The 20,942-nt window shown below is 33.3% G+C and overlaps 1 protein-coding gene across 1 annotated transcript in view; it reads right to left on the bottom strand.

Moving 5' to 3' along the window:
* Nucleotides 1-1,037: 1,037 nt before the first annotated feature.
* Nucleotides 1,038-20,942, bottom strand: part of LOC129234625 (retinoid-inducible serine carboxypeptidase-like) — a 59,772-nt gene continuing 39,867 nt past the window's right edge. Inside the window, exons 8-13 of the mRNA XM_054868658.1 lie at nucleotides 14,296-14,389; nucleotides 13,180-13,293; nucleotides 11,725-11,787; nucleotides 7,572-7,652; nucleotides 3,572-3,729; nucleotides 1,038-2,917 (exon numbers count right to left, since the gene is read on the bottom strand). Coding sequence (XP_054724633.1) covers nucleotides 2,852-2,917; nucleotides 3,572-3,729; nucleotides 7,572-7,652; nucleotides 11,725-11,787; nucleotides 13,180-13,293; nucleotides 14,296-14,389 — 576 coding nt within the window. The 3' untranslated portion in view covers nucleotides 1,038-2,851. The remainder of the gene's footprint in view (nucleotides 2,918-3,571; nucleotides 3,730-7,571; nucleotides 7,653-11,724; nucleotides 11,788-13,179; nucleotides 13,294-14,295; nucleotides 14,390-20,942) is intronic.

Below are 20,942 nucleotides of genomic sequence, written 5' to 3'. Positions count from 1 at the left end.
TAGAGTGGTTTGCTGGCTCAATCAATACAGTTCCTGACTTTTCAGTAACTGTATAAAGTTTATTTTCATACCCACTTTAGCAGCAATAAAGAGAAAGAAAGAAAAAAAAAACAGGCTTATTGATGTTTTAAACTCCAATAAATAACCAGAACAAAATAAATTTAACTTAAGGCAAATATTTTGACAAAAACATTAAATTATCAACGATTGCATTTACAAAACTGCAAAAAATAAAAAAAACTAACAAAACTGAAAAGAGAAGACTAATATAAATTAGATATATTGGAAAGATCTGGAAATGCCTGGAAAAATTATGTTTCATTTGAAAGTAATTTGTTGCAAATTCAATCTATCATTTACATTGTAAATTCATTATTTTTAAAGCTGTTGTCAAGGGTATATCCATAAATTTTTTTAAGGGAGGGGCAAATGAATTTTTTTGCATGCCCTTTAGTACATATCTCTTTAGTATGTATCATAATATTTCAAACTTCAATTCTAAAACATTTCCAAGTGAGATCCCCAAACCTCTCTTCCTTCAACTTTAACATTACCAAAGAGTATCTAAAATTGCGTTTCTTGAACTTCAATTTCGAAAATTTACTAATGGAGAGTGACTCACCTCTCCCTTGTATCTGCCCTTGGCTGTTGTATCTAAATCTACTATCCAAAGAACTTCATGCTTTATCTCCTAGATATTTTACAAGCAGCAGGGTTTCTTTCATTGGTAGAAACCAATCGATAATCTGTTTAGTATTATTAATAAATAAGGTTTTGGTCAAAGTTTGCCCTTTTAAATTTTCAATTACGTATTGAAACTACAAGTTCTGTGACTTACTTTAGAATGGTTGAATATTGTGTGGGTAGTTCTGATGCGTTTTAAGTTTTAAATGAATGCCTATCTACCCCCCCTCCTTTGTAAATGAGAAATCTTTGTTTATGAAAGCTTAATAATGATTTAGCAACTATATCTAGAAAAGCTTTGCTAAATGAAATAAAATTTCATATTAAAAATTGACTTAACAAGACCATAATGAGAAAAACTTTTTTTATTTACAAAAGATAAATGCTTTTTAGAAAACTACATACAATTAAGCACAAAAGTTATATACAACTGCCATCTAGAGACCCGCGCAGTATGCAGCAGACACATCAGAATAAATTGCTCTATTGAGAGGTGATGAATGTTAATACAGAATAAAGAACAATATGATTTATACAGTGGAAGAAGTTCCTCTAAACATAAACTGATTAGTAGCGCATTTTCAGAACAAAGCAGTAAAAATCTTTAGCTGTAGTAACACATCATAAGAGATTTTAAACATAATGCATGAATAAAAGTAGAGACGTACTGAGTAGCACTTTGACCGAGTACCAAGTACTCGGCCTTTTACTATTCGGCTGAGTACCGGGTTACCGAATACCGAGTTCCAATTATGTTTTAAGAAGAACCACCGACACACACGTAACCAACTTTGAACTCGTTGGAATAGTAGTATAGACCTCCATGTTCAAACAATGGTTTTTAAAACAAAATTCCAGCTGAAATTTAATTACGCATTATGTAAAAGATTTTGTTTGTGTCAACAATTTTACAAATAAGTTACTTTTTAAATTAAAAATTAACAAATGAATAAATCTTAGGATTAATAAATTTGGAATTAAAATAAATTATATCAATCTATATACTTCTAGTCCGCTAAATGTAAATGATTTTCAAAAGCAAATGAAACAACATTGAAAGCACAAATGTGCAGGAGCACTGCAGACACGTGTTTCTGCATTACAAGGAACATCTTTTTCAGTGCATAAAATGTGAGCTAATGAATTTAAAAAAAAAAACGACTTTGTCGAATGTCTTTAAATACATCACATTTTGTACATTGAAAAAAGCATTCCTTGTTATACCAAAACACTTGTCTGAAGTGTTCCTGCACATTTGTGCTTTTAATATTTTTTTTTTTTTTTTAAGAAAAGGTATTTTATGCTTCTTATAAATGATTTTGTTTATGGCAAAAATCCATTTAATAATATCAAAGTTTCATATTTTCTGTACTTAGTTCCCCCCCCCCCCGCCATTTTTAATAAATAAATTTCATTAACTTTGGTGCATTGAAATTTAAGATTTACTCCATTGAAGCATATCCAACTTCATTATTCTCAAACTTGAATTTGACTTGTAAATTTGAATTGTAAATGATTACAGTATATTATGTGCTTGCACTTTTTTATAAAATTGTAAAATCTGCTTTGAACAATATTCAATTTTTTACAACTACTCGATATTGACCGAGTAACTGACCATAACTTGGCCGAGTACTGAGTAGTTACCGAGTACTCGGTACGTGTCTAGATAAAAGATATTTTAAGCCTTATTTTGGAAGACACTACAAATCTAATTGATAAGGATACTGTAATAGACTTATGCCAAAAACAAAGAACTAAATATTGGATGTACAATGATCATAAGTAATGTCCATCTGATTTACAACATTATTTAAGATACATTTTTTCTTGATAAAATCTTTTTCATGAAAAATTTCCTTAGAAACGTTTTTTTTTTTTTTTTTTTTTTTTTTTAAACCTTACATAGCAACAACTTAATTTTCTGTAAAAAAATTCCCAAAGGTTTCTTAATTTTGCTATACCATGTAATATACTTCATGGAAAAACACATATACAGGAAAAATATACTATGAATGAATTATATGTGTATTTCAGTAAATGATAAAAAAAAAAATTATGAAATTTACTAGCACTGATATTCACACAAGGTTGTCTTTTTCTTTCACTCGTAAGTAGTTTTTAATATTCAGAGAGCATTTTAAACAAAGAAGCATATTGAATCTAATTATTTCTTTTTTGACAAAATCATGTCCAACATTTGAAGAGCAGTTTCTGGTGCATCAGCAGGAACCTATTGAAAATGTAATGACATTTAGCTTTTAACGTGTCAATTAGCTTAAGGGAAAATTAGTTCATTTTATTCATCAGAAATACTCATTATATATATATATACACACACACACACACGAAACAAATCAATATATACTTATGGAAAACCTAAAATGATTTAGAATACACAGAAAAACTGTTCAAAATGTAAACCAATCACAAACAGAAAGTTATTTATATTTTTTATTCCGTAGTTTCAGAAAAATAAAAAGCTTTCAAAAGAACAGCAGTTTAAACAAAAACAAACTGCCAGAGTATTATTAAACTTCACTACTTTGTAATTTTTGTAATATATTGAGAAAAGAAAACTTAATTTCATAAATTATGCAACATTGTTACATATATTTAATTAATGATGATGAACTTGAAACAAAGAATTAAACACAATTAAGCTACAGTATCTGCTCGCAATTCAACTATGGAAAAATCAGAAAATTATCATAGGGCCCACAATTTGTTTTGGTGAAAAGCAGTCATGAAGATAAGTAGACAATTAAAAACAAATCATGAGAAACATTAATAGTGTGATAGTGTGCAAAGTGATAAAAAGTGAAAAAATATATTTATTTATTATTTATATCAAAGCAAATATATTACTAGTATGCACTTAACGTACCATATGACCTGCTTTCAATATCCAAAAAAGACTAAATTGCTTGAAAGATTTTAGAAAACCACCAGTGCGCCCTCCTGGAAAGTTGATGGATTTCTTGGGACCGTTCATGAAACCTTTCAAACCAGGCCATTTAAGTTTATCAATCCATTGTAAAGTTCCTACAGTATACAGAGAAACCATTTTTAATAAAGATGACAGTGACACGATCAAAGACTAAGACTATAATTAAACTAGTATGTTGTGGCCATCACGAAACTTTCTTCTATATCTTTCTTATAATTCTGATCCTACCCCATGCTTGACGAGGAAGCAATATTCCCAACAAAGCAAAATTACACATGCAAAAACTTGACGACCATCCCAATGTCTCAATTATCGCAAAATGAAAGCAAAGAGCAAAAATTGAAAGTTATTTAAAAAGACTTGCTTGAATTAATTATAAAAATTTTATTTGTTAACAAACATAAGATGGCAACAGTTAAAAATTTTAAATCATTTTGTGATAATATTTCCAATCACTTCCATACAATTAAAATCATGCAGACGACAGTTGATTACGATTTATCTTTCTTATTGTTGCATTAATAAAGCTATTTTTATTCACAAAAAAAAAACAGCACCTCTTGGAGCGATTGGCGCCAAAATTGAAACAACGCCTGCTTACATATGGATTCACATTTATTCCAAATTTCATCTAGAATGTCGCATTACTTCTTGAGATATGGTTCTCACAATGGAAAAAAGAATGTTCGATTGCGCCACCCCCTTTTCAGCAAACATCAGCTCTTATAACCTCTAAGGGCTACTTGTTAAATTTTTGTTTGATTCTGTTCGTTATTTCTTGAGATACAGCAGTCACAATTGACGACAAAAAACATTCTATAACTCAACCCCCGATTCAGCTATTGACACCACAATTGAAACAGCACCTGTTCCTGTTAGGGGCAATTGTATGGACCAGGAATTCGCACCAAAAACCAATGGGCACAAGTTCACATAGGGGCACATATGTGTACCAAATCTCGTTCGATTTCATGCAGTTTTTGTTGTAGAGTGACCACAAAAAACTGGTCATACACATACGTGACACACACACACACACACAGACATTTTCCAAAAATGGTTGAAATAGACTCAGCACCAGGGCCGTCCCTAGGTCAAAAATCTGAGGGGGTGTACGCATTTGGCGGCCCCTTAATTGTTTCAAACGCATGATCCAATATGCAGAGAGAAGATTCCGCTTTTGGTTTAGCAGAGATAGTCATATTAAAGGATAATATTCAATCAAAAATAGTGGGTGTCGGAGGGCTACCTCCTGGAATTTTTTCAAAATTGAAGATATAAAAACGCAGTTTTAGACTGTACTTTTTTAAGTTGGAGAGGAAGGAGAGAGGAGGTCCAGGAAAGCCTCTCCCGATAATTTTTCCAAATTTAAGTTCCCTAAACCGAACTGTACATAATGATTGATTATGTTCAGTAGAGAGAAGGGGTCCGGGGGCTCTCCCCCGAGAATCTTTTAAGATTGTTATTTGAAAAACGTAGTTTTAGGCGATCTATGGTGATGTTAAGGGAGGAAGAGACTCGGGGTTATCCCCCAATACTTTTCCAAAATTTCAAACTCCAAACACGTAATTGGGAATGATTTCTGATTGTGACAGGTAAAGGGGGGTCCAGAGGTTCTCCCTCCGGGAAAAATTTGAAAATTATTGTTCGAAAAATGCAGTTTTAGACTAACTATGGTGATATTAAGAGAAAGAGATGCGGGGGCCATCCCCCCGAAAATTTTTAAAATTAAAGCCATAAAAACGCGGTTGTAGGCTTTTTTTTTTTTTTTTTGTTAAAATGTGCACCGCCAATTTTTTGAAATTAAAGCTCCGAAAACGTAATTTAAGCCAACCTTCATTGAAAGGGGGGGGGAGTTTTGAAGGGCACAGAAATGTTTCGTAATTGAAGCACTAAAAGCGGGACATAAGAGGTTTATCGATGGTGTTGGCTAGAGAGAGAGAGGAGCATTCTCTTGAAAAAATTTCGATCTGTAGAAAACGCAGTTTTAGAAGATTTTCGGTAATGATTCGGAGTCTTCCCCTGGCAAATTTTCAAAATTGAAATTCAGTTAACGCAATCGTGGGCAATTTTCAATACTGTTAGAGGAGTAGGGGGTTTAAGAGATCAACCCCAAAAAATATTCTGAATTAACGCTTTAACAATGAAATTTTTGAGGAACTTTGGTAATATTAGGAGGAGGATACGTTTAGGAGTCCTCAGGAAGTTTTTTTAATTAAAGTCCAAAAGACGAAATTTATTCCATCTTGAATAATGATGAATAAGTAATTGAGAGGGCTTTTATCATGGGTTACGTTGGGAGCACTCTCAAGGTTTTTCGATATTGCAGTCCTAAATACTCATGTGTAGTAGGCCATCTTTAATGATGTTAGGCCGAGGTGGTGTTTGAGAACGCTTTCCCGGAATTTTTTAGAAACCTAAGTTTTAAAAACTCACATCCTTTGGGCGTTGGGGCTTTTTTTGGCTTTCAGGACGTAAAAAGAAGGGTTTGGAGTTCCCCGCTCTTCCCTCAATTTGGCTATATCCCTATCTTCATTTTAAATTTTAATTATTAATAAAAATAGTGTATCAAGACTTTTTTCAATTTTCCTTTGCCGAGAACTATTTTTTGCTTGAATTTTCCATAGTTAAATTTTCAATTTCCAGCCTAATATTTTTGTTTCCTTGAAATACATGAGTCTGCGGCCCCAGAAAAAGAACTTTTAGCATTTTGAAGGGATGTGGTAATTTTCTGCAATACCTTAGGTCTTTATTCCACTTCATTTTATTTTAAATATGCCTCCTGCATCTCTTGATCAAGCTTTGATTTGCTTACGATTTTTACAGTCAAGCAATTAGAGCTTCTAGTGTGAGTATTCATTGCAATACTTTTAATCTCTCTCTGCTTTAACTGTTTTTTTTTTCTATTTGAAATATATTTTGGCGACCCATGCATTTTTCTCCACTTAACAACCATTTGCAGGACATATTTTTCATCAAAAAAATTACATATGGGAATGTTTCGGCGGCCCCAATGAAGCTATCCTATTTATTTATCTTTTCTTCAATAAAAATTGAAAAACCTTGGTTTTGCATAACCAGGGCCGCCGAGAGACAAAGCGTGAACCACGTTAGTTTTGTCGCCGGTCCTCAGACTCATTATGTTATTTTTACTCTATGCACTATACTTTAATTTGAGCCGCTCCCATTGTTTCCAACCAGCCAGACATACCTACTCTGTGGCCGCGACCCGGTGAATAGTGCACTGAATACTTTTTTTTGCGTTAAAAAATGTTCGAAGGTTACATTTCCGCAGCCCTTACTTAGATAATCTTAATAAAAGAGTTTCTAAATTGTATTTTAAGATGACATTTTCTATTCAAATTTTCAGAAAAAATGCTTTTTGTCACTATTATTTTAATTGCTCAGTTATAACTATTATTATATTTTTTAAACAATGAAGAATTTCCCCTTTTCTTTGTTTTTTGCATCACTAAAAGGAAATTGGCGGCCCCACTTCTGAAAAACTGGGAGGGTGTAGCACCCCCCACCCCCCCACCCCTTGGCGTCGGCCTTGCTCAGCACACCTCAAAACGTTTAAATCCATCAAAATTCGAAAATTTGCACGAATCCAATACTTTCTTCTTTTTATTAGATATAGAAGGAAGTAAAAAAGAAAACATGCTTTATTTTCTTTATGAGCTATCGAATTATTATGTTTAATTAGGTATCTGAGTTAAACCAGAAATTTGTTCATAACTTTATCTATGATTCCATTTCAATTGCTTAATTTGTACTCAATCTTCAAAAAATCAATTTCAGTTGAAAGTTAAACCTTTCTGGTTTACATATCAAAATGCTATGACGTTTTTGAATTGATTCAAAGAGCATTATAAAATACACAATTGTTGATGAATTATGTTAGTGACCACATCAAAAGCACACATTAATTACTAACCTAGAGTATCCACAATGAGATCCAATTGTCCAGTGTACACATTTACATCAATGTAAGTTTCATTAATAAGAAGAGTATTCACTGCAAAGAAAAATGTAAACATGTAACTTTTAAAAGACAATGAACACTTTGGCTTTTGTAATCAGAATGTGGTGGGGGTTTTGTCCCATTAGGTGGAGTGAAAAAGGTGCAGAGCGTTAAAAAACATAAATTTCAAAAAAGTTCTCTGTAAGACAACATGTCAAGTTCCATTTTAGGCTGTTCGTTGTGTTTCCGTCAAACTGCAGGAGGTCTCCATGTTTGATACCCATATGGACAGTAAAATCAATTCACTTAGCCCAAGGCAAAATTAACAAAAAAAAAGAGCCTGACAAACATTTTGGCAGCAACGTCTGACTGACCAAGGCAGCACATGCTTGGTCAGTCAAGGCTGTAATGAATGCCAGATGGGACAGGTATCCCACACATGGAACTGATTTGGTCAGGCCGAAAATGCCGTGGAACTGGCTATCCGTGGGAAAATGGAAAAGACATTCATTTCTGGAAGTCGAGAGAGACCGGTGATCTGAGCCGGGGCTTTGAGCTTGATTATGATTTGTAATTCCAAAGAGCTGTACATTTTGTAGTATGAATCCCATGAATAATCCAGGTATTGATAAATAAAAGTTTTAAAGAAAAAGATGAACTCTGGAGTGTAATAATTATACAAGAACTGCACAAAAATGCGCTTCAGCATGAGGAAAAATGACCAGGAGTTCATAATGTCATCTTTTATTTTCAACCATTTTTATTTTTAACTTTTTATTTTTTTTTTATTTTTATGGTGAAGGGAGATCTGCACCCAAAATCTGGGCACACCATCAGCAAAAGAAAAATCACTCAAGCACTTGTTTGATAAAAAAAACACTCACATTCAAAGAGAAAAAAGCTCCACCAGAACTTGTATGATGAGAAAAACACTCACACTTTGACTACTCCACCTAGACCCCCCCCCTTCCCCCTCCCCGCTATAATTAGACACTCACAATGTGAAGTACCTTGGGCAGCAACGAGCAGCAGAGAGAGCAGCACTTTCCCCAATGGCGTAGAACAGCGTTTCTTAAATTGTGTTCCACAGAACCCTAGAGTTCAATGGAGATCAGTCAAGGGTTCCACGAAACTTGCATTCCTTTATTTAATGGAAATTTGTCATTTTAAAAATTCTTAGGTTCAAGTGATGCTTTTGATCAGTAATTTTCAAATGAGTAGAGAAAATATTGAAATTAATTGTGGATTAAAAATGCATTAACTTCATGTACAACTTTCGACTGTGTAACTACCAAGGCCAGCCAGATTTCTGAAATGTTCAATTGGGACGCCATCTCCCCCCTCCCTCATGGGTATTCAAAAAGGTCATGCATTCATTGGCTGGTTTTTAGAGTAGTTTAGAGGTTAGTTCACTCTTAATGTTATTAATAAATGGTTACTAATTATGTATCTAAACCAGGGGTAATAACAGATGACACAAACAGATAAATTTAAATATTTAATTTTGTACAAGTAAAAATTTATAAATTACTTAAGTAAGAAGAAATACTTTGAATGTTGAATGATGAATGAAAATTTGAAGAATATTTACATGCACTTTTTACTGGCTAGGACATTTTTAGAAAGTATTTTTTGGCTTTAATCTTGTGGTAAAGATCTTCACCAGCTAATACGATCTTAATTTTACATGTCGATGTTTAAAAAGACAAAGTAATTATCGTAAATAATCCATCACAGTTATTTATTTTAAAACCTTTTGATCATCAAAAATCAGATCTATCTTTTACTGGGAAGAGAAGTAAATCGACCAGGACACTAGGATCATGTCTGAAAACCAAGATGTCTGGCAAGCACATTACTACATCTCATCCAAGTAACAAAAATTTAAATAAATGCCATTATTGGCATTCTGGTAAAGTTTAATAGATGAATCTCCTTGAGCCTCTTGAATGGCAGTGCTGGCACTTTTGCTGCTATTTATATATGTAAAACGGAACTTTCAACTTTTGTGTCAACTACAAATAAATTCTGCAATTATATTGCTAAATCTGATGCAAGAATTAATTTTTTATTCATAAGTCGTAAAATAAATACCTCTTATCTCGTTAAAGTTTAAATTTCAAAACTTGGTTGGAGACAAATTGTTCAAAGATATTTTTTAAAGCATAGTGCTAATCTTTGAAGTTAATTTTGGAACACAATACCGCCAGCTCAGTCAATTCCAGCCAAGGACTGCAGTAACTTTCTGAACAATAAATAGCCTTCGAAATAATATTCATTTTCATTGCAAATAAACCATTTTCAGAATAGTTCATTCAAAATATACCATAGTGAAATCACGTTACAATGAGCTTCAAGAGACCTCAGATTTTGTTTGTTGTAAAAAAATTTCATAGTAATGGAATTCAACCAACGTAAGGGGCCTTCCATTAATCACATGAGGCTCCAAAGAGGGGGGAGGGGTCCAGAAAAAATCACGAAACATCACATGGGGGAGGAAGAGTTGTAGCAATATAACATGTGTATTTATTTTTTCGACAAACGCGCAACACTCAACCGAAAGGCGGCTTGTAGTGTGCGATTTTAATTCGCCATGATTCTGTGCATGGTGCGCAAAATTGGTGCTGCCGAGTGGTTCGATGAAACCGGTTGGAGACAAATTGTTCAAAGATATTTTTTAAAGCATAGTGCTAATCTTTGAAGTTAATAGTTGAAGTTGGTTCGAGAGTTTCATCGAACCACTCGGCAGCACCAAGGATCTCGAAGAATTAAGTACTGTGCCTACAACTACAACTGAATATGCTTATCCAGTTGTTGGTATGGAAGAAAGTCTTGGTAATCTGTGGTCTGAGGATACTCTACTTTAATATTTTTTTGCATACCTTTCATTAGTATACTCTTTGCTGTTATTATTGTAGTTTTCCATCATTAGATGATACTTATACGTGTATTTTATAAATATTTAAAAAGAATAATAAGATTTTTCGTGGGTACTAAAAATACACGTGCAAAAATGGGGCGGGGTGTCTTCACCCTCACCATGTATTACCAATGGGGAAGGGGGTTAAAAAATGCCAAAAAAAAACATCACATGATTAATGGACGGACCCTTAATGGTATCTAAATCAAGACTGAGACTGGATTTCGTTGAAACGGTATTCTGTTGTTTAGGTATTCCTTTCAATGGCATTTCCCTGTATTGAAAAAAAAACCTGGGGGTTCCTTGAAAAAGGTGAAGATTAAAAAGGGTTCCACTCAGGGCCAGATTTGGAAGTGTGGAGGCCCCGGGGCAACGAAGGAGCGGAGGCCCCCTAATCAGGGTTCGAAAAGATCATCATATTCTCGAAAATATCTGATACTTTGATGTATATGTATATATCCGATCGACACAAGAAAGTTAGGATATTTTGTAAAAAATTTATTTGGGGGGGAGGGGGGGGGCCTTTGTTACGGAGTCTCCGGGGCGGTAGCCCCGCCTGCCCTCCCCTAAATCCGGCCCTGATTCCACTTCTCAGAAAAATTAACGCTAGGGTAGAATACCATACATAGCTTTTTACTTCTTGGTGTGAGTATTTTGCTTATAGAAAACATTCCGGCAGGTTAAAGTTGATTTTTGAGACCTTGCACAGCCGAAACTTCATTCTTTTACACTTGATGTTTTTATTTTACAAATATTATGAAATTTTTTATTTCAATACAAAGAAAAAGGATTGAGAAACACGGGAGCAGTATATTTAATTTTAATTAATACAGAATGCACAATATGACAGTTAAATAAAGTGTGATCAGATAATTTAAAATTATAACTCATGATATTTTGTAAAAAGGAAATGATTGAAGCACATTACATGCTAGCGAGGAAAATACACACAAGGCTATATAAGTGCATACGTTTGTGTATGCATGTAAAAATTATAAATAAAATTAATGAATCAATTTTTAAATTTGCTTATTATTAATAATAAAGTAACATTGTTATTAAAAGGGTGCATTTAAGCATGGTCAATATTTTTAGGAGGTAACCACAAAACCTCTCTTTTGTTTTCCCCTAAACCAAATTAATGCATGTATCAGGCATGCAGGGAAGGTTACATTTAGCATTCAACAACAAACATTAGAAATTTACCTGATTCGACCACTGGCTTCATAAAATCTTCTGCTAAAGCTGCAAAAACATCTGAAGACTGTTCTATTGAAGAAAAATATACATACATCACTTTTGTTTCCATTTTATTCTATCCATAGCTACTAAGATATGAAACTTATTAGCAGCAATACATAAATTAGTACTACAAAAAATTTTAAACACAAAAACACATTAGAAATCCATATTAGCAACACATTAAGAAATCAAGTAATGACTGAAACTGGGGTCGAAAATATGCAGCGTTATAAAATACTATACTAAAATACCACCAAGTTTAGAGTTTTTAAAAGCAAATGCTGCATTTAATTTAATTCATTTATTAATGAATTCCATTCTTCGTTCATAAGCAGCAAAATATTCCGTTACAAAATCGAAAAACGCGTTGGGTCAGTTGTTTTAGGATATATTTTTCACAGTAATAGTTAAAAGATGAGTGAACAGCGGAAGGGGGTGGGGATGAGGTTTTATATGGCACTGACTCTGACATTGAAATTTTTAGAGGCGCCGGTGTAGTGCTTTAAAAGCCTTTATTCTCATTCAGATAGTGGGCCTGTGCCAATGCTTATGGGGTGGGAAACCCTTCTAAAGTATTTGCATATTACGATCAAAGATAAGCATTCTGCGATAGAAAACAGTCATCAACCATCTTGGAATGATATATGCTCCATCGGCCAAAAACCATCGCCTATTACCATCATGAAGACAAAAACATTAGTCATCAAAATGACAACAGCAAGCTGAAGCACAGTTAAAAAAGACCAAATAATTTGTTTAAAAAGTTATTAAGAATTTTAAAAAAAATCTCAGTCCAAAAACTTCATATTTTGTCCAAAAGATTATTAAAAATTATTCGAAATCTAAAAAAAGCTAAGAAGGCAAACAAGTTTTTTTCAAACCAGCTAAAGATTTCAAAAAAGACCAAATTTCTCGAATTTGGCTTTAAAAAAAAGCCAATCTGGCAACCCTGCATTCCCCATGCGGGGAACAGCTTGCTTGGTTTTGAATCGGAAGAAGCGCCATAAGTGGTCTCTTATCATTGGATAGGAGGTATAGTGTCAGAGTTGTCATGGCAACACCTATTCATTTCTTGCCATGCATGGGATGCAGTGTGGATTTCACTTTCCTTGCCTGGGGATACAGTTTCACAGAAAATGGCCATTTGACCCACTAATAAATGGTTTTTTAACTTATTTTCAGTGAAAGTCAAGATAAGAAAAAAGTTATAATTCATACTTCCTGTCAATTATGAGTATACAAATGAGGAATAAAAATATATTTCGGACCGCATGTCACTGATGTTTTACAATGCTCTTGTGCTTGCTACTTATTTGATTTTCATCTTGCTACGTATTTGCATTATTAAACTATCGAATGCTTTCCTGGAAAGGGCAATAATTAACTGTGTAAAAGAAATATATTAACTAGATTGATTACCTCCCCAAGTAACGTTCGGTGGTATGTCATGCAGTTTCTGGCGAATTTTTCCATTCATTAAGTCAGTTAAAGCATCGCCATGAAATGGTTCTACTTGCCTTGAAAACAATTTATCTGCAAAATAAATGAGTGAGCATGAAAAAAAAAACTTATTTTTAAAACACAGAAGGAATATTTCACAGAATGAAATTTTACAGCATTTAAAATTAAAAGAAAAACATATCACAAAAAAAAAATTCTCCATCTCTTTCTTGCTATCATTATTTTGTTCTCTTCTAAATTACTCCCTAACAGACTATGAAGATTTAGTTAATTTTATAATGAAAAAATTTTTTCAAAAGCAGTAACTATGCTTTGAATACATATATTTGTCAATCCATCAGCAGAATTCTTTTCAGCAGTCTGCGACCCAGATTAGAAACGAAAAAAAAAAAGAGCCAGCAATTCACAAATTGATCTTTTTACTGCTTTGCATAGTAAGACAAAAATATACATTATCTGGGCACTCAACTCAAAGCTATCTGAAGGTATGAAAAGCAATATACATTAGGTAGATACAATTTTTAGTAAGACAATGCCTTAATGCCTTTTGCTTTCAATTATGTATTCATGAATGCAAGAAATGAACTTTTTTCATTAATTTATCTACATATTTTGATGATAACCAATATTTAATATTAATATAAATTTAAGATTTTTTGGCAGTGCACATATCTACAGCATATGTATCTGCACAGAAACAAATGTATCCATGCATGGCATACGGGTGTGCGTTGTGCACCTACATTATATAGCTATGCCGCTCTGTTTGACTTCATGTTAGTCTTTCTTCCATTTGGTTCTTCGAACTCCCAAACTTTAAGTTTATTTACATTCTGAAGATATGAATTGATGATTCTCCTAAAAACATAATCCAATTAAGAAAATATCCATCACAATGAAGTAACCATTCAGTAAATTATTTTTACAGCTTTTACTATTTCAAGAATGAAAAAAAAAAAAAAATTACAACAGATCTAAAAATTTAATACTTTTAAACTTTAGAATCAAATTTTTTGAAGGTTTAAAGCACCAGAAGAAAAGTTAAAAAGTACCAAAATAATAAAAATAACTTACATAATCTATGATTCCTTGACAATTTATTCACAGACTTTTTCGGCTCAGGGCCTTCAGTTTTTAAAATATTGTACCAATCAACAGAATTAGTGCACTAAATAAAGAGACAACTGGTAAGTACTCTAGAAGAATAAATGTATCATGTTGCTTTTTAAACAAGGGAAGAAAATTATTTTCTGTTTTAAAAATTTTGCAAGATTTCTACTGGTTTCTCTAAGCACCAAAATTTTGTTTTTTTTTCCTTCTGTCTTACTTTTATACTTTTAATGAAGTTTAATTGAATTACACACAAAACTAAAAATTCTTTAATCCTGTGGCATTAGTTTATTACTACTGATTCTATTTAATAATGAAAAATATTTCTTTTCAAATAATAAAATCATTTTTGATTTAAGTTCATTTCAGGAAAAAATGTTTACTTTGTCTTTCAATTAGAATTTATTCAGTTTATAGTTGACTGTTTTATTTATTGATTGAATGTATTAATATCAAATACATAATTTTTGCATAACTGAACAGTTCTAACGCATTTCAATTCAATAAACAAAATAAACGTTTTTGACAATCACAAATCTTAAAGTTGTATTACTTTTGGCCCAATGAAAGTAAAATTTCAATTTACATTGGTAGTAAAATCACAGAAGTCATGAGATGGAAGTGCCATCATAAAGGGATGAGCATTTGACAACAACTTAGAGATGGTGAAAAAAATGTGAAGCCAAAAAAATGATGGGCCAAATTCAATGACAAGAGTAAATGAGTACAGGCAACTACGTTTCTCCTTTCTTCTGCATTTTTCTCGCAAAAATACAGTTCTCGATGTATTAGAGGACTCTAATAGTAGTCGTAAAAGGAAAATTTTTAAATCTGCCAAAAATATGTAGAGATCAGGAAAAACAATATTGCTGGACAGATAGTAGAAATTACAGCCAACTCGCGATAACTCGAAGTCCGAAAACTCAAATATTACTATAACTCTAAGTTTTTATCAGGTTTCGATCGCTTTGCCTTTAATTCCATGCTAATTTTTCTCAATATCTCGAAGTTAACTTCCTTTAACGTGAAGTTTTTTCAAAGATGACTCCAAATTTATTTCGAAAAAACGGAAAAAAGAAGTAAACAAGTGACTATGAGAGAAAAATAAATTCCCTTTCACTCGAAATTCCTGCACAATAGACCTCTAAAGAAAGATGAGCACCTGTTGAGCCAATGTGCGATAAAGGAGTTATATGCATGGAAATGAGTTGACTTGTTTTTCTTTGTTGTACTCTACTGTTTACACTTTGACATGTTGCTGGACTACAAATTTGCTTTTAAGCTGTCAAGTTGTACCCTTATTCAAAGCATAGGCGGATTTACAGGAGTGTCAGAGGATGCGCCGCACCCAACATTTTTGGTTGGGTTTTGAAAAAAATAAAATTTAGTATATTTCACCCAGAATTGCAGTTGGGGATTTTTTTTTTTTCCATTGCTGCAATGCTAGTAAATTTACTTGAAACAATACCAGTGTATGACCAAACGTCGTCAGTGCGAGAAATATATGATTGTACTCTCATATTCAGAGTTCAAGTAATTTTATCCATTTGAAAAAAAAAACATAATAAATAATTTCATGCAAATAAAGAAATTTCTCAAACTATTTATGTTCAGTATTGTGTTATAGAATAATTGTATGCTCTGTTATTGGGTATTTATTGGTATATCAATACAAATTCTTCTGTTTTGAAACAACCATGGCCAATAAAGTCAAAAAAAAAAAAACATGACTATTGTTAACTTTATCAATAAAATCTACTCCGAAATTAACTGAAAACTATTTTTAAGGTACATTTTTGGACGACTCCTCCCGGACTTCTTGTTGCAGTGGTCCATTCAGGGGTGTGCACAATACCAGTGCCCTCCTCCCCACACAGTGTTCCGTTGATGTTTTTTAGAAAATTTCTTTGTCATTGAAGAGAAGAAGTGAACGTATTTTGGGAAAACGCAGTTATTTTAAGAAGAAAAAAAAATACATAATGTTGGGGAAAAATTTGAATTTTTTTCAAAAAGAAATTTTGACATTGAAATTTTTCTACAGCTTCAGATTATTGGCGGCGAATTGTGTGTCTCCTCGCACAATCCTCTTATTTTTTTCATATCCTCCCCCCTTTTTTTTAATTTTTTCTATTTCATCTAAAAATGAGCAAGACTTCAAAAGTTTTCTTCTCAGAAGCCCTCTTCCCAGCCAAAGTTATTATGGAGATTCTCAAATTTTGTTTTCGGAGCTTCAATTTCACAAAATTTCCAACAAAGATCCTCCAATCACCTAAAAATATCGAAATTTGTTTAAAACTGCATTTTTGGAGCTTCAGTTTTGAAAAACTGCAGTGTCCCTGATGCTACCAAATATGGTCTTACACTCACTCATCTGTTTAAAATTTTAATTTTGGAAAATATTCGGAACAAGGACCTCCGACCCCCTTTCTCTAAATATCAACAAAAATTATTGGCATTATTTTGGTTTTCAAAACTACAATTTCGTAATATTTAAGGGGAAGATTTTTTTGGGGAGAGTAACACCTTTGAAATCCTCTTCCTTTCCTTCCTCTCCATGGGGTATTGCATAAAAACTTCATTTTTAGGACCTCAATTTCGAAAATTTTCCAGGGGAGAGCGGAGAGCTCCAGAACCCCCTTCAGGTAACAGCATCAAAAATTGTCCACCATCGCATTTTTGGAACTTCAATTATGAAAAATTAAAGATGTGGTGTGTGGGGGGGGGGGGTTACATACAGGGCCGATCCTAGGGTGTCGGCCGCCCGTGTGCAAAGACCTTATGTGCCGCCCCTCAAGTGTAATTTGCATATTTTGACTAATCTTTAACGTCTATATAAATCTTTCTTTAAATTTCTATGTCAAGTTCGAATTTAAAAAGGGGAGGGGGGGAACAGAAGAATGATCTTAAAAGAAGAAATTTTTTATAATGAAAAACTTCTTAGATACAATTTATATCTTTGAAAAAAGTAATAGATACCAAAATTTATTAGTCGTAAAAACGCATTTTATAGTCTTTCTTCGATGACATCAGAGAAGGGACGGAGGAAGGGAAAGTGTGGGGGGAGGTGTCAAGGGTTCAGGGGAGGAGGATTGCTCCAAGAAAATTGTCGAAATTGGTGTATGAAAAATATTTTTAGTTAATCTTTAGTTGTGTTTGGTTGCAATTACAAAAGAGTCAAGTGTATTCAAGGTGCATGGAGAAATTTTCGAAATTGACGTCAAATATCGCAATTTTATGAACTTTCTTGAGACTTTAGGTGAAAGTAATGTTGCAGTTCTTTCCTAAAATTCTTTCGAAATTGAAATCAATTTGAAGCTGTTTTTTAAGACCATAGCTTAGGAAGGATCGGCGTTCTTCCCAAAAAATCTCCGAAACTGAAATTTTAAACCCGCAATTTTGGGTTATTTTTGTTGACGTTGCAAGAGGGAGGGAGATTCAATCGTCCTCCCATCGAAAGATTTTGAAATATAAGTTTAAAACGCAAATTTAGGCCGTCTTTGGTGACGGTAGGGGATCTGGTGGCTATCCTCCGGTAATTTCTCAGCACTCTTTTTTCAAAAACCTGTTTTTGGCTAGATTTGAAAACAATAGGGGAAATGTGAAAATATTCCGAACCAAAATATTTTTCGGAACTGAAATCCATTATAGGCTATTTTTGGGAAGGAAGGGTTTTGGAGTTCTTAAGCGGATATTTCTAAAATCGCAATTTTATATTATCTTTGGTGACGTTAACAAAACTGGGAAGCTTCTACGGTTCGGATATTTTTCAACATTAATATCTGAAAAATATAACTATAGACTTTTGTCCACCTCACCTCGACAATTGATGGATATGCCCTAGCACCGTAAAAAGTTACTTAAGCCTGGCAGTTCTCTTTCTGAATTCTTAAAAAAAATAAGTCCCAAAATCGGATTTTTAGCATTGTTTGATAACCATTGCTACGAAGAGCGGGCAGGGGTTCAGTGTGCCCTCACGAACTGTGTTTTTGAAACTGAAGTCAATTTCAGGCTAGTTTAGGCAGGAAGCTGTAGCTCCACAGAACCCTCTAAAAACGAAATTTTCAGGTATAGTGATTGCATTGGAGAAAAGGAGGATCCGGGGCCTTTCCCCAAAAGTTCTTGAAACTGATGTTTGAAAAACGCAATTTTAGTTTGTTTTTCAATACCTTAAGTGAGAGGGGATGGAATTAGGGGCTTCTCTAAAGATGTTAATTGAGACTGTCTTTGGTAGTAATGTTTGCGAATGGATTTTGGAGTCCTCCACCGCAAAAATTTCGAAAAATGCCAAAGCAATTTTATATAAAGTCCTAGAAACACAATTTTAAGCCTTCTTTAGTTTTTTCAACGAGGTCATGGCATCCTTTTGGATCTTCGTTTTGGAGCTACATTTGAATTTGCTTCCCGGGGCAAAGGCCCTGTCCTCCTACCTGATCTGAAACCGAGCAGTTCATTCAAGATTTTAATCAGAAAAATTGTCATAAAGGGGGAAAAGTACAACATTTTTGTTCGTCATTCATATATATTACTCTCATGGGAATCGCAATTTTCCATTTTCTCTAAACGCACCTCGATTGTTAAACACAGAGTTTGTTACATTCAAATGCTTGCGAGAGTATCTAATCAGTATAGCTTTTTTTTTAAAAATAATTTAAATAAAATATGTCTTCATTGTTTAGGCCTATAAAAGCTTGGGGGGGAAACATTAGTGGTCGCCCTCGGTGCTCCTTTTAGACGGCACCATTTCATGCTTCAGAAGGGGGCCTTTCCCCTCCCCTGTATCCATGCCTGATTACCGGTTCTGTCACAAAATTTGCAACCAAATGAAGCATGTTGTTAAGAGTAGACATTAATGGACAATAAATCAACACAATCTTCCCTAACACTTTATTTTTCTTAAACTATGCTATGCTGTCGGGAAATCGACACATACTTTGACAATTGAACATTTAAAAATCAGCATATTTATTCTACTTATTATAAATTATCTTGTGAGAAATTCTTGAGGAATTTTGCTTGATTATAAGAACTATATGATGCGGCCGCCCCTTGTTTTGGCCACGCTTGTGCGGCGCACACCTGTAAGGATCGGCCCTGTGTTAAAGAATCAGACTTTAACATTTTTATTTTTGGAATTTTACAATATTGTTATCTTGTACAGAGGGCAGCACCAACACGAGCCAAAATTGCTCACCTAAATTTGAAAAAATAAAGGTGGAGTCATATGCTGTCACTTTTGAAATGCAGCAATGTGATTGGATATTGAGACTGTAGCGTCGGTGTGCCATTTCGTTTTTGTGATTTTGATTTATCTAAAAAAAAGTTCAGTGCAGTACTCATGTAGAATCAGCATGGCGCGGGTGCGTGTACGTATTGTGCTGTTCCAGCCTCGTGGAAAAAAACGATATAAGTTTCTTCTAAATCCATAATCATCCTGAGTATGATATGAACTATCTCTTTTTTTAAATGGAAAATTAATTATATTAATCAAGAGCATTTTTATCAAGATTGAATTTCTTCTTATCATCGAAAATCCATCAAGTTTTAATACCCCTTTGGAAGTGCATCTATAAGCCATGGAGTTGCAAAATGCATCAGTTTTTTATCATCAACATTTGAAAATCCATCAAGTTTTAATACTCCTTTGAAAGTGCATCCATAAGCCCATGAGCAGCAAAGTCATCAGTATTTGCAAAGGATTACAGAATAATTACAAAAAACTTATTCATCAAAATTTAACGGATTCCAGAATAACCGCAACTTGAAAATCCATCAACATTCCAAGGATTGTATTGACCACTAAATCTCCATAGGCAGTGAACTGTATATTTTTAATCCTGTCGTGAACACCGAAGGACTAATAAACGTTTTGTCAAGCCAGTGATTTTTCAAAGATACCTCTATAGTATAAAGGCAGTTCATCACCGTTTCCTTCAAAAAACAAAAGAAATAGCCGTTACCAATTTATCATAGAGCAGAGGAATCGTCGCATTCCGTTGCTATTCAACATATTCATTAATTACATAATGAAATATCCAAATTCACATCTCATCTATGCATAAATCAATTTACAAATATATATATATATATATATATCTAATATTGGTTCTTATGTTTTTTTGTTATTGATGATTTAGTTTAGTATTTTATAACAATATGATATCAAAGTAAAATAAAAAAAAGGATGGTAAGTTTTCACAAAATTGAATTGTTTTTTTTTATGAATTTATTGTTAATTGAGTTTTTATTTGGGAATAAGAATCCCAACTATTTGAAGTACACTTTTGATTGATAATTTTCCACTATACGTTAATATGGGTTTATTGCATTTTTCCTTACACAACGCTTTAAGATATTTAATTCATCATTAATATCAAAAAATGATCTTTTATATCCAATCTACCATTTAGTAAATATGATCATTTTTATAACCAATTTATCACCCTGGTTACATATTTCTATCTGTTTTTCAAAAAAACGATTGAGGACAGATCCAGATTCTCATTTCCCCAACCTATAAATATTGACTATAATCACATTTACAGGACTTCAATTTTCTAAAAATGGCCTTTAAGCCGCTCGTACCTTTCTTCACCATAACAACATAAAGAACT

This window comes from Uloborus diversus, chromosome 1 (assembly GCF_026930045.1).
Source record: "Uloborus diversus isolate 005 chromosome 1, Udiv.v.3.1, whole genome shotgun sequence".
In the NCBI taxonomy this organism is placed as follows: domain Eukaryota; kingdom Metazoa; phylum Arthropoda; class Arachnida; order Araneae; family Uloboridae; genus Uloborus; species Uloborus diversus.
This window is presented reverse-complemented; position numbering and strand designations above follow the sequence as displayed.